This window comes from Amborella trichopoda, chromosome 3, assembly GCF_054954075.1.
Source record: "Amborella trichopoda isolate Santa Cruz 75 chromosome 3, AtrichopodaSantaCruz75HAP2 v2.0, whole genome shotgun sequence".
NCBI lineage: Eukaryota > Viridiplantae > Streptophyta > Magnoliopsida > Amborellales > Amborellaceae > Amborella > Amborella trichopoda.
The window spans coordinates 55,299,116-55,312,491 of record NC_142338.1 but is presented as its reverse complement, the minus strand read 5'-3'; the positions used below and the strand labels follow the sequence as shown (position 1 = coordinate 55,312,491).

At 36.9% G+C, this 13,376-nt stretch overlaps 1 protein-coding gene across 1 annotated transcript; it reads right to left on the bottom strand.

Annotated features, from left to right (window-relative positions):
* Positions 1-3,913: 3,913 nt before the first annotated feature.
* On the bottom strand, positions 3,914-11,839 carry LOC18429448 (plasma membrane ATPase 3). The gene is made up of 22 exons (XM_006838734.4): positions 11,610-11,839; positions 11,429-11,493; positions 11,176-11,295; positions 10,792-10,890; positions 10,511-10,648; positions 10,129-10,263; positions 9,770-9,949; positions 9,314-9,520; positions 9,019-9,138; positions 8,752-8,871; positions 8,451-8,573; positions 8,218-8,322; positions 7,834-7,978; positions 7,210-7,374; positions 6,867-7,105; positions 6,737-6,769; positions 6,459-6,540; positions 6,143-6,303; positions 5,618-5,803; positions 5,277-5,459; positions 4,881-5,059; positions 3,914-4,226 (listed from the first exon to the last, which is right to left on the bottom strand). The coding sequence occupies exons 2-22, from the start codon at positions 11,480-11,482 to the stop codon at positions 4,130-4,132; spliced, it is 2,871 nt and encodes a 956-aa protein (XP_006838797.1). The 5' UTR covers positions 11,483-11,493; positions 11,610-11,839; the 3' UTR covers positions 3,914-4,129.
* Positions 11,840-13,376: the final 1,537 nt, after the last annotated feature.

The window sequence follows — 13,376 nt, the reverse complement described above, 5'->3', positions numbered from 1 at the left end:
ACATATTATGGTTGCCTTGTCTATGACTAAAACAGAATACATGGTAGTTACCGAGGCAGTAAAAGACACATTATGGCTTAGAGGGTTTGTAAATAATTGGGCTTCCAACAAGATGATACTATTATTTATTATGATGGCTAGAGAACAAAAACTTCATCCAAAAACCAAGTATATTATGCAACGATGAAACATATTGGTATTAGGTACCATTTTGGTTATGAAATAATACATGAAGGTGATATATTATTACTGAAGATTGACATTAAGAAGAATGCTGCGGATATTTTGATAAAGTCGGTTCAATTACAGAAATTCAAGCTATATTTGGACTTGACTAATGTGTTACCAAGGTGAGCGTTGTGGGGACGCGTGTGGAGAAGACGGACGATGAGATCTTTTGGAATTCAAGCCAAGGTGGAGAGTTGCTCATAATTTTGTCTTGAATTCCTATTTTATGGGATTGGTATTTCTATTATTTTTAGGATTCCTATTAATTCGTAATTGTGATTAATTAAATTTAAGGGTAGAATTAGGTGAGTCCTATTTAGATTAAGATAGACTTTTGGGAATTCAAGATGAAGTTCCTCATCCATAAAACCTAGGAAAAGTTGTTGGAAGCCTCACAGTGGGTCATTGGGTCGCTCTTCTTAGAGAAAAAGTGAAAAGGAAAAGAAAGAAACTTTTGAGTTTTTGGAAAAAAAAAAAATTGTAGAAAGAGGGCATTGTGGGAGATTTTGTTTTTTATCTGAATCTCTCGTATGTGAGTCTCTTATAAATTTTTTCTTTCATTGGTTAGTATGTAGATGTAGTTGTATCTGTGACGAATTATATAAATTTTGGTGTTCTCTTTTTTGTTATGTTTTTTTGTTTTATTTTTTTTATTTATTGCATATTTTATTTTTCTTATAATTTACTTGCCAAAAACCTACTTGCCTAGTTTAGTGCTTTTGTGTACAACTAGTACGTGAACAAGCTAATAAACCCGTGACTCTCGAGTGTGGAGAACGAATTACTTGCATGACTTGAGATGCGCGTACCATAATTTCGTGTTGTATCTCTTTTTGCTCAAAAGTCAAAACATAGTTCCCTTCCACCCTGTAGGAGGCTCTAAATCATCAAATTAAAGCCCACCTCAAAAATTTCATTAAAAAAGGATTGTTTTGATATTCAAAATATCTTCAAATTGATCATCTCGGAATCAAGATATACAGACAATAGAAGAAAAAAAAAAAAAGAATTTCAAGATTTGGAAATAGTGCATCTTGTAATGCATTTTTGGACCGTCAATTTTCAAGGTTCTTGAGTTTTCATAGATATGCTTAATCTACACTATTTTTTAAGCTTTAAATTGTATAATTAAAAATAAAAATATATTTTAAAGCTATCACAACGATTTTTGAAACCACATTTCTCGACACTATTTGAAGGTGGGCTCTAATTGAATTGTTGAGAACCTAACCGCACCCTTTATTTATACCAAAAACCTGGTCCTTTCAATATGATAACTATTTTTTCCTATGTATTTACATAGAGTTAAATATTTATTACTTGCCTTCGTCTAGGTTATCTTCTGCCACAAAATCTCCAAGATATGATCTTCTTCAATGGTCGGTCCCTATTACGACGATGGCCTTTCAAAGCCAATTGCTTGAGGGCCTACTCTATTAGTCAATATCTCTCTCTCTCTCTCTCTCTCTGTGTAAATTTTCAACGAAGTCTCACTCTAACCCACTTAAAAGACAAAAAAAATTCTCTCTCCAACAGGAGGCAACCTTTTCTCTCTCTTCGAGTGACAAGTCATGATACGTAAGGCTTTCTCTTCTCTAGGCCAAAAACCAATTCAGGTCAAAACTCACTCTCTCTCTAACGCACACACACGCACAAACACACAGAACCCCTCCCTCTTCACACCAAATTTAGCTTGGAAGTTCTCTCTCTCTAGGTGGGGAGCCAAGTCTCTCTCTCTCTAACACATGCTCTGTCTCGTATAGGGAAACCTCAACTTTGATGGTTAGCAGATGCAAGCATCGTACTGCATATTAAGAGGGTGGTAGGCTGCCCACCCGACACCTACATCACTCGTTTCATACTCCCCTTTCTCCTCTCTCCCTATTACCATTACCATTACCATTACCATTACCATGGGTGTGGTTTGTATAGTACTGAGGTTCTAAACGATCAAAATAAAACACACTTTCAAATAGTGTCAAGAAATGTGGTTTTCAATACTGCAAATTTTTTGATAGCCTTAAAATATATTTTTATTTTTAATTATAAATTGAAAGCTTAAAAAATAGTGTAGATTGAACAGATCCATGAAAACATAAAATCTTGAAAATTGACGGTCCAAAAATGGGTTACAAGATGCGCTATTTTCAAAACTTGAAATCTATTTCTTTTCTCTCATGTCCATACATACATCTTGATGTCGAGATGATCAATTTAAGTATATTTAAACATCAAAACAACCTCTTCGAAGGAAATTTTTGAGGTGGGCTCTATTATATGTTCGTCAAGTGTCCCATTTATTATTGTCTCTCTCTCTCAACTCCAGCACACACGTCAAAGAGTTCATAAAATCCGTCTCACTATTGTTATTTAACTCGTATACATACGCCAATGAATCCATTCGTGTTATTGTAATGATATACAAAATTCCTATAAAATAAGCGATGTGCCAATATTAAAGCTAAGAATCAGATGGGAGCCACCCACTAAAATAGCACTATCTCAATTAAACTACTTGATTACACAGGACAAAGCACACGTGATTGTACAATAATTTGCTGTAAAGAGCATGAGATTCCTCTTCGTACTGATTTTAATTAATTTTAAAGCAATTCTATGGTGTGGTGTGGAGTACTTTTTGAGTTTCAAATCATTTTGTTTAAATAAAATTGACGTTAAGGGTCACCAAAGTGAGGTCTGCCATTGTTCGATCACACGGGGCTTAACAGTGGGGCAATGAGTTATGACTACCGTCCGTTGATGAGATCCAATGGTGGATGGCGGCCTATTTGAGCAAATCAAAATAATACCAACTACTTCCTGAAGGATATAATTTCCAAGACCACCGGTTGACATAGGACAGGAGGAGGCGCCATTACTTTTCCTTTTCCTCTTGAGGGAGGCCATACTGGGGGAGAACCATTCTCAGGGAATCACTATCTTTTGCCTAGAATATATTAATTCATTTTGCTTGTGAAACTCATGAATGAAGCCCCTAAAGAATCACATGCCCAACATGACCAGACCAAGTCGTCCAATTGGAAGAAACCCAAACCCGAACGCCTCTTTTTGTTCAAGCTTCACATTTTTCACCTCCCAAAACTTAACCCCATTTTGAAGGGCACCAATCTGAAATTGCAACCCAAATCATAAAATTATGACATTCATACCCTTCTCCCCCTTACCCAAACCCACTCTCCCTCTCTCTGAAAAAAATTGAAAAAAGAGGAAAAAAATATCATACCCTTTACACCAAAACCCTCTCTTTAAAAGACAACCGTAACTTGACACAAAAGTCAAGGCTTTCAACACAGATCATCCACCTACTATTCAAAGTGAAAATGCCTCTGAAAAGACCACCACACATCCACAAAAGTCAAGTCTGTGGCGCAGAGGTCATATACTATTCAAAGGAGGCGGAAAAAGCACAGGGTCTTTTGCATGTTCAGTGATTGGTGCCAAAATGCAGTCCACATTCAAACCATGACAATAAAAGCTAGCCCAACCAAAATAGGCCCAGAAGAACATGCTCATTATCCAACCAATAAAATAAGGCATCAGATAAAAACAAGGACCTCAACTTCAAAATAAAGATAGAGAGAAGACCACAAGAGGCAAAAAAAAAAAAAATGACAAGCATATGCCTCTGTCCTGCTTTCATGGGGTCCACTGAGAAAGGGAGAACTAACCACAGAAAGGAGACGATAAGCTTTTAATATTGGAGCATCCACGGTTACTTACATAAAAATAACAGAAACAGTAAGATATGGGTATGTATATATACCATATGGATCACGTAACAGTAGAGAAAAACCATCATCTATCTTAAGGAAGTGATGGGTCCTGTTTTCATGGTGAAACTGTAATAAGTAGTGGGCTTTTGTTTCCCCCTTTTTTTCGCTCAGACTGTGTAAGCTTGCTGGATGGTGTCGATGTCCAGGCCCTTCAACCTCACCACAGATTCCACGTGCCCTTTAAGAGTTGTGAATTCTCTCAGCCTGTGAAAATGAGAAATCAGCATTAAGACCCACTTTTTTTCATCATCAGTAAAGAGCATATGAAACTGAACTTTCTTTACAGTTCAAAGAAAAAGACCAAGCAGAAAGACAACTTGCTCTTGATTATATACCTATCATTTAAAATTTCTAACTCTTACAGTTCCTGGTAAATTATCAGAAAACCCCAACCTTGTCTTCATTAAGAAATTGTCAGACAGCATTTCATGAATTAATGACATGTGACATATAGTTGCCCCATGAAAGGCTACATGATCTATAGGGTTACGCTAGGACAATTGGTAGATGCATCCAAAACTACTTTCTAAGTATCCAGAACTTTTCAATCCTCTTGGCCTATAGGTGATCAAGGAAATAAATACTTAATCTAGGAGCTAAATCTGGACTACTCATGGCATTTTGGCCAAAGCCTAGCAAACTCATGAAATTTCTATAAACAATAGAATCATTTCCAAGGAGAAAGAAGAATCTTTGTCGTTTGCCAAAACAAGAAAAAGCATTATTTGGATAACTTCAAGCACATGACACTGCTATATTAAACTCAAGTACGCTATGGTGTCATCATGTCACAAAATATCAATATCTACTGCCAAAGTTTGCTTTAATATCATGAGGTCATTAAAAAGCAAGACTAACCTTGCAATCTCGGCTCGTCGTTTTGCCTCTTCGGCCATCTGATTAAGGTCTGTATAGCTCGTTCTCTCACTGAACATCTTGGTTTCTGGTGGGTGGAGACCATGCAAAGTCCTTTGAGCATGTGCCCACTTGAGTTCCCTTGCTTCTTTCCCGAAGTCCTTTTGCCTTGTGAAGGCAATCTGGATAACAAACACATAACAGCCAAAGATTAGCTTTTAGTAGCTGGAAACCTATAATAATATGCACTCAATTCACAACAACGCCCAAACACTCTAAATCATAATGACAAGTTCAGTCGGTAACCTATGATTTTGCCCACGCAACACAGTCCATGCATATCAAGGAAACAGAAAGGATAATCTATCAATTATAAGCAGCTGAAGATGAAATGCTCACCCTTTGCTCCATAACAAGATCCCAGGCCTTTCCACTGAGAGCATAGCGGGTTATGAATTTGATGATGTCAAGTGGGAAATAGGTGATGATGTTGTAAAGCCAAACCACCCCAGCCCAACCCCAACCAATGCCTTCAATAGCAGCAAACCCCCAGTTTGCATATACTGCAATCAAGGTAGCAATCTGCACGCATGCCAAGTGTTTATTATTCTCATTATTATTACTTCTCCTTATTATTATTACTAATACAACAATTGTTAACATCATCGCCGCTATTAGATCGTTGCAATTTAATTACAATCAAGCAGGCCAAACAAAAGGGATTAGAGAATATGGCTCACCAGCTGGGCGATGATGAATGCTGTGACAAGCAAGAGTCCAGGCCGTTCAACAAAGGACCAACTTCGAGACCTAGTCACGAAGATGAGAGCCTGGCTAATGGTGCTCACTTGTAGATACACTGCAGAGGCGAGCTTTTTGAAGTCATCCCGTGCGGTATCTTGGAGGCTTGAGACATGGAATATACGCTGCAGACAAGAAAAGATCATGAAAGGAAGTCTTAGCTTCAACCAACAAAAGAAAAAGAAAAGTTGACATAAAATTTCATAGAAGTTAGGAACTTGGGGAATTTTATAACCTATAACTACTCGTTACAAAAGGTTGTTCAAAACACCAAAATAAAATCATGAAGACAATAAACAACGCAATTACTTAACATAATGTTGGAAGATAAATTTATGAATAAGTTCTAGGAAGAGTAGGTTTGATTTCTTGCAAAAATACTGGACCAAATGGGCGAAACATGGATCAAATAATTCCTCGAAGAGGTATCAGGCAATGCCAAGAAGTCTTATCATAGTCCGTACCGGGAAGAAATCAGTCTTGTAAGCTGCCCAGAAGAAGATCACTGTCATCATAGCCAAGTAACTCCCAAGAATGATGCCTGTAGCAAATATTTCCGCCAGCTTCCAGCTGTCAGGGAGGGGGGATGGCTTAACCCTGTCCTTTGAAATTGTCATTATGGTACCTGCCCATGAAGAAGATGGCCATCATATAACAGCATTGTAGCAGTGAACATCAAAATATTTACGAGGGCATGATGACATTCCGATTAGAAATATTTATTTTTCTGAGGAAGGTTAACTTTACTCCAAGTAGAAATATGAGAGAGAAAGCACCAACCATCATTTAAGATTGCGATAATAAGAACCATGAAAGGTGGGAAGTCAAACTGCCATATGAGTGCAAGGAGCATGAAGCCAAGCTGTTTCAAGTTCAAGCAAAATTACGAATGTGAACTCCTCTCTCATATGAGAAGACTCATTACATCTTTTACATCAAAATGAAAAAATAAATATACAGCAAGCCTTGGGCCAAGCAATGAACACACCAATGCTGCAGAGTAGTACCAACAATTACAGATACAACAAGATAAACATTCTTGGAAAAAAAATGCTTACCACTATACGAATGGTTATAGAGACTGCATAGATCTGAAACAAGTAAATCCAACTAATAAGAACAACCCAAAAATCATAAAACATTACAAGTATCAATCCAAGCAATCAAAGAGCCAAGCCTAGAACTCACAGTATAGTTTTTCATCCTCTGGAAAATTGCCCGACTAGTGAGCACAGCACTAATGATAACACTCAAGCCAGGTTCTGTTAGAACAATATCAGAAGCACTCCGAGCTGCATCAGTTGCATCTGCAACAGCAATACCAATATCCGCTTTCTTAAGGGCAGGGGCATCATTTACACCATCACCCGTCATTCCACAAATGTGTTTCCTTGCCTGCAACCTTTTAACGATCTCATATTTGTGCTCTGTGACAAGTGACATGAAGGCCCTTAAAAGGAGGGAAAACAAAAGGCCATCAAGAAAGAAACCTCGCCTTCATCGATGAAAAAAAAGTTCAAGAAAAGAATACCAGGGAAAACACCAGCAAAACCATCAGCCTTCTCTATAAGCTCATCTACAGGCAAAGCAGCAATAGACTCATCCTTGTTCTGACCCAGCAGAGCAGATGAGGGATACATGTTTGTGCCCATTCCCAAACGGCGGCCAGTCTCCTTGCCTATTGCTAATTGATCCCCTGGGTAAAAGTTTGCAAGAATAATCAAGAGGATGCTTTGAATTAACTTTAAAATTTTTAATTATTATATGAAACAGTGGTAGCATGCATAAAAACCCCGTCATATTTTAGTTTCGGGTATTTCCATGTTTTAAAAAAAACATTATGCAATTGGGGCAATCAGTTCCATGACTATTTTTTGATTTTATAATAAATCCCAGAAAGGATGATAAAACAAATTAATGATGACCATTTAGGGTCTTCATTTACATGACATGTCATATATTAGTATTTTGAAGCATTGCTTTATTGCTTGGTGATATATGAACTAATGAAAAACTTCTCTTTCTTTCTTTTTCTGTTTTTCGTGTTTTTTTGGTTCAATGCATACAAAGTTATGCCGGGTAAAAGACTAATTTGTGTAGTTACATGCAATTGATAGGGGGTTGGTGAAAGATGGTTCTCAAGATAGTGTAGTACCTGTGATCATTTTAACACTGACACCAAGGTTAAGTGCCCTCCTGATTGTTTCAGCACTATCATGTCTAGGAGGGTCAAAGAGAGGCATGAGACCAATGAATTGCCATGGACCTCCTGCACTCTCTTTCCTGCCATCAGGAACCTCCTGCACAACAATCAAAGCAGAGACATTGGAATCACCTCCCAATACAAACTTAAGTCGATTTTTAATAAAGCAATCTCATGCCATGTTCAGTTTTCGTATGTTTAAATTGCAAAACAGATGCATTTAATTTCTAACACAAAATTGGTGCTCATGAGAAAGAATGGGTTGGAAACATTTGCCAATTTCTTATAGTTTTTGTTATAAAAATCCATATCATGAAAAGAGAAAATATAACTCACCTGGTATGCTACTGCAAGAGACCGAAGCCCACGTTCAGCAAACTTGTCAATCACCGCATGAACTCTACGCTCAATTTCAGATTTGTTGTGTGCCAGATTAAGAATCTGGGGAACATTCGCCCAATCATGATAAAAAAACATAAAACCAATATAACTCTTTTTTACTTATCCATGAGTAGTGGAGAGAGATAGAGAGAGAGAGAGAGAGAGGCAGAGAGGTTTATTTATGGTACCTGCTCAGGTGCACCTTTGCTCACACGGTGCATTTTACCATCGCCATCAATATAGGTTAAAGCTGTTCTTTTGTCCGTCGGGTTAAATGGAAGGAAATGAACCTCTTGGATTCCAGCCCGTGCCTTTTCAGTAAGAAAATTAGAAGAAAAAAGGTAAGACAGGACTAACAAATGGAAAGCAAAGATTAACAAATGGAATGTGCACTAATGAAAAATCAAATAATGTAGCTTCGCAAAATTCATCTTCAATTGAATAACAAAAAAGAGGAGAGTATATCTCTAATGAAATGATGCTCCATACCTCCTTTGGATCAGCAAGGGTTCCAACAATAGCAGCGTCAATAGCATCTTGGTTTTCAGTTCTGGAGGCTCTGGCAGCCATTAGAATTACCGTTTCTTTATCCACCCCCTTTGCAAAAACCTAATCAAAGAAAACAATTATTGTATTACTTTTCACAACAAAATAGAAAAGAACAAATAGATTGAACAAACAGATTTCTTTAAAAGGAAAACGTAAACAGGTTAGATATGAAGGTAGCAAATGACGCAGATAGATTCTTCTTCTGACCTCAACTAGATTCCTGTCAACAGTGAGCTTGTTCAGAGTTAATGTCCCAGTCTTGTCACTACACAGAACATCCATTCCAGCCATTTCCTCAATTGCAGTCATCCTCTTAGTGATAGCCCCCTGTATTACCACAAAGTTGATATACAAACCCAGCTAAATAAATTACCCCAGAGCACAAACTTCATTTTCTAATAATTAATATTCATTGATATAACTCTACGACCATTCCTTTCAATTAATAATAAATAATTCATTGAAATAATTCAAATCTTCATCTTCTTTCATCCAGACTGACCTGCTGAGCCAGACGGTGAGACCCAATGGCCATTGTCACAGAGAGAACAGTGGGCATGGCAATTGGTATGCCTCCAATGAGTAAGACCAAAAGATTGTCGATTCCTGGACGATATTCACGATGTTGAACGGGATACATAACAATTATTTCTATGATCATACCCACTGCAATTGAACATATACAGAAGTTCCCAATTGCTGTCAAAACCTGGCAAGGAACACACATTCAATAAAAAAGTAGAAGTAAGGAAACTACAGAGAAAAAAGGAAAGACATTTACACGCTTAAAAAAAAAAATTAAAGTATTAACAGAGATGAAAAGGATAGATAGAATTAATGAGAAAGAAAAAGAACAAAATGAAGAACAATTATAGAGAGAAGGCAATTGCAAAACAAAACTATTAATAAAAAAATTGGATACCATGAACCAAGTAAGAACTAGGTGTAATTTACATACTTTTTGGAAGTGACCAACTTGATTTGTAGAATCAACAAGATGGGCGGCCTTGCCAAAAAACGTGTGAACTCCAGTTGCAATCACAACTGCTTCAATCTCACCTTGCTTGCAGGTGGAACCCGAATAAACACCATCTCCGGGCCCTTTCGTTACAGGAAGGGACTCTCCAGTGAGAGCAGACTGTGGAACCCAACAAACTAATTAAAAATCTCAAGCAAATAGCAAATGTTATTCTGCAAGATACTCCTATGAGGATCAAATATATATACATATATATATATATATATATATATATATATATATATATATATATATATATATGAGAGAGAGAGACTAATGAATAATATAAAAAATATAACCTGGTCAATTTTCAATGGATCTCCTTCCAAAAGGCGGGCATCAGCAGGGATGATGTCCCCAAGTTTGACACTGATAATGTCCCCAGGAACAAGAACAGATGCATCTTCCTCACTCCATCGACCATCTCTAAGGACCTAATTGATTTTATGGGAATCACGGTTTAGATTTTCTCACTCATAAAATAAAAGAACTATCTCGCAAAGAAATAGTTAAAACCGAAACCAAGTATAATGAATTCATTGATTGGCATACAAAATAAAATGAATCAAGGGCCTGATTTTCTTTTCCAATTATCACTTACGTAAATGGTGGGTACTACAATAAAATCTCTCTCTTTCTCTCTCTTCCCTCTCTCTCTCTCTCAGTTTGAAGCTAGCTAACCTTAGCTTTGGGAGCGAGGCGAGCCATGAGAGCAGCTGCTGCATTACCAGCGTTGTTCTCCTCAATGAAACTGATAGTGGAGTTAATGATAAGAAGGGTTATGATTCCAACGAAGTCTTGCCAATCGGGAGGTTTCCCCTGCACCCAATTCCCAAAATTCAGTAAAAATAACAGTTTCTATCGCTTCATTTTGAATTATCGAGGGAAACATGAGAGAGAAAAACCAGTAAGGAGAACCAGAAAGCAGAGAAATGGCAATATGAATCGAAAGGAGCACTCACTCCTCCATTTGCAAGGGCAATGGCCATGATCGCTGCAGCTTCCATGACCCATGATAATGGGTTCCACATAAACCCCAGAAACTTCAAAACTTTGCTTTCCTGAGCAGTCAATGAAACAGGAATGAAGAAAGAGAGAGGCAGAGGGAGAGTTCATCAAATAAAGCAGGACATGCCATATACAATGAAACCCCCAAAATTCAACAAACAGAGGAAAAACAGAAGAGCACAAGCTCCATCAAGTTCAGACACTTGAGAGAGGACAAGCTCCATCAAGCTCAGACACTTGCGACTGAGAGAGAGCACAAGCTCCATCGAGTTCATAAGAATTGAGAGAGAGAGAGAGAGAGAGAGAGAGAGAGAGAGAGAGAAACCATTTGTTCGAACCTTTTTCTCTTCGAGTTTGTTGTGCCCAAAAATGCCCAACCTCTCTTGGGCAGCATCGCTGGTGAGACCCTCTTTGGTACATCTCAGATTCTCGAAAACCTCTTCAATGGGTATGTTTTCCTGAATCAAAACCAGTTACAAATTTACCCAAAACCAAAAACGAGGCACAAAAAAACAAGACCCAAGAACCAAGATGCCTCAATAAAAGAACAAAACGGCAAAAAACACAGAGAGTTTCAGATCCTCCGTGTACCAAATCAACAGCTTCCTTGAGAACAGCTTCCAAAACCTCAGCTTTCTCTCCCATCTCTGCCAAAACTGAAAGAACCCCCAAAATCCAGATCAAAAAAATAAAAAACCAGTGACTTTTAAGAGAAAAAAACACCCCTATATACTAGCACACGATGGTTCAACAAGAAACAGTGGAAGCATACCAGATTTAGGTGAGCAACACTCAAAATGGATATTCTCTGTCTAAACGTTTATCTTTCTATAAAAACACAAATAAAAATTTAGTATCCCTCAGTTTTCAGTTATGTGAGAAGTAGGACGTGACCTCCATGGATGGATGAGAGCTAACGAAGTTGTTTTTAGCGAGAGAGAGAGTTCTTTTTTTAGAGAGAGAAAGAGTGGTACTGGGTTTGCAGTTGCACAACACCCAAACAAAGGAAGTTCCAGAGGGTAAAGTGGTGTGAATATTTGCTCATTATTTATCTCACATTTTCTTAATTTCTCATCCTTACCCCCGCCAGCTCTCCATATTTTCTGTCTAAGAGTTTTCAATTATACCCTTGCTTAAATAAATTTTCTTGTAAGAAATGAAACTTCAAAGTAAATAATATGTCAAAAATTCAAATATAAAATTTGAAGAAAAAAAAAATGTAAGGTGTTAATATGTAAAAGGAAAATGCTAAGTAAAAAACTATCCAAAAAAGTTGTTTTCCAAGTTGGAAAACCTTATAGTTAATTCTCTTGATCTCGACATGTGGAGATGTGGGAAAAAAAGATTTTAAATCTTAAAAATAATTTATCTTGTAACACATGTCTAGGTTGGTTATTTTAAATATTTTTATAGATATGCTTAATATACACTTTTTAAAAACTATTAAAATTTCATATTTGTGTATGAAAATATATATTTTTAAGGCTTAATAAAGGTTTCTAACACATGAATTAAATCTTTTAGAAGGATTTAGAGGTGCGCCTTTGATTATATATAAATCGCTTCATATTTTAGAGGATGCAGGGTTAATGTAATGGAAAAATTAGTGAAGAAATGCCAATGATATTCTTGGCAGTGTTATGGAATAACGGTGGGTAAGAAATTTCGCTTATGAGAGATAAAACCCGCCTGCAAAAGTTTGCAATTTGTGTAACAACTCGTTTTAAAAACTGTACCGATCTAAATTAGACGAATCATTGTTCCAATTAAAAAATAAAAAAATAAAATCAAATATAAAGAAAAACAAAAAACTCGAATAAACATCGTCAAACAAATGGTATTCAACAAAGAGGTTTAATGTGTTTTAATGTGTTTGAGAGAGAATAGGGATCAATCCCAATTGTGGTGATCAACCCAATAAATTAACGAATCATATTTGGATCAGTGATTATTGATTATGATCGGCAAACTTTAAACCTCGATCATCATCGTCAAAGTCTCTTTCTAACTAATTAGGTCCGGTTACATGAATTTTAGTGTGTTACTTTGCTCTATTAAGAGTCATACTTTCAGTGAAACCATAAATATAGTATACTCCCACGAAAACATACTTTCAGTGAAACCATAAATATAGTATACTCCCACGAAAACATGTCTTCCGCTCTTTCCATCTATGAAAACCCTCCACTGCCCCCAAATTTTGGGCGTCACCTTAGCGACCCATATGAAAACTATTAATTATATAACCCATCTTAAAAAGTAAGTAAATAGATAAAAATAATAATCAAATGTACCATATGTTGTAAAAAAAAGGGCATCTTTAAGAAAAAGGGCTCGGGTTGTGGTGGTAATACCCCACACCGTAGTCACCACAGAATGGTTTTCATTTCCACCATTAACACGAGCTAACTCCTCGTTTAATTGAAAAAATGATTAGGGACTGTTTTTCCCCCCGAATTACGAAAAAGAAAGAAAAAAAAAAAAAAAGGAAGACTGGCAGTGAATAAGGACCGTCCAATTTTTAAAAAGAGTGCTTTCA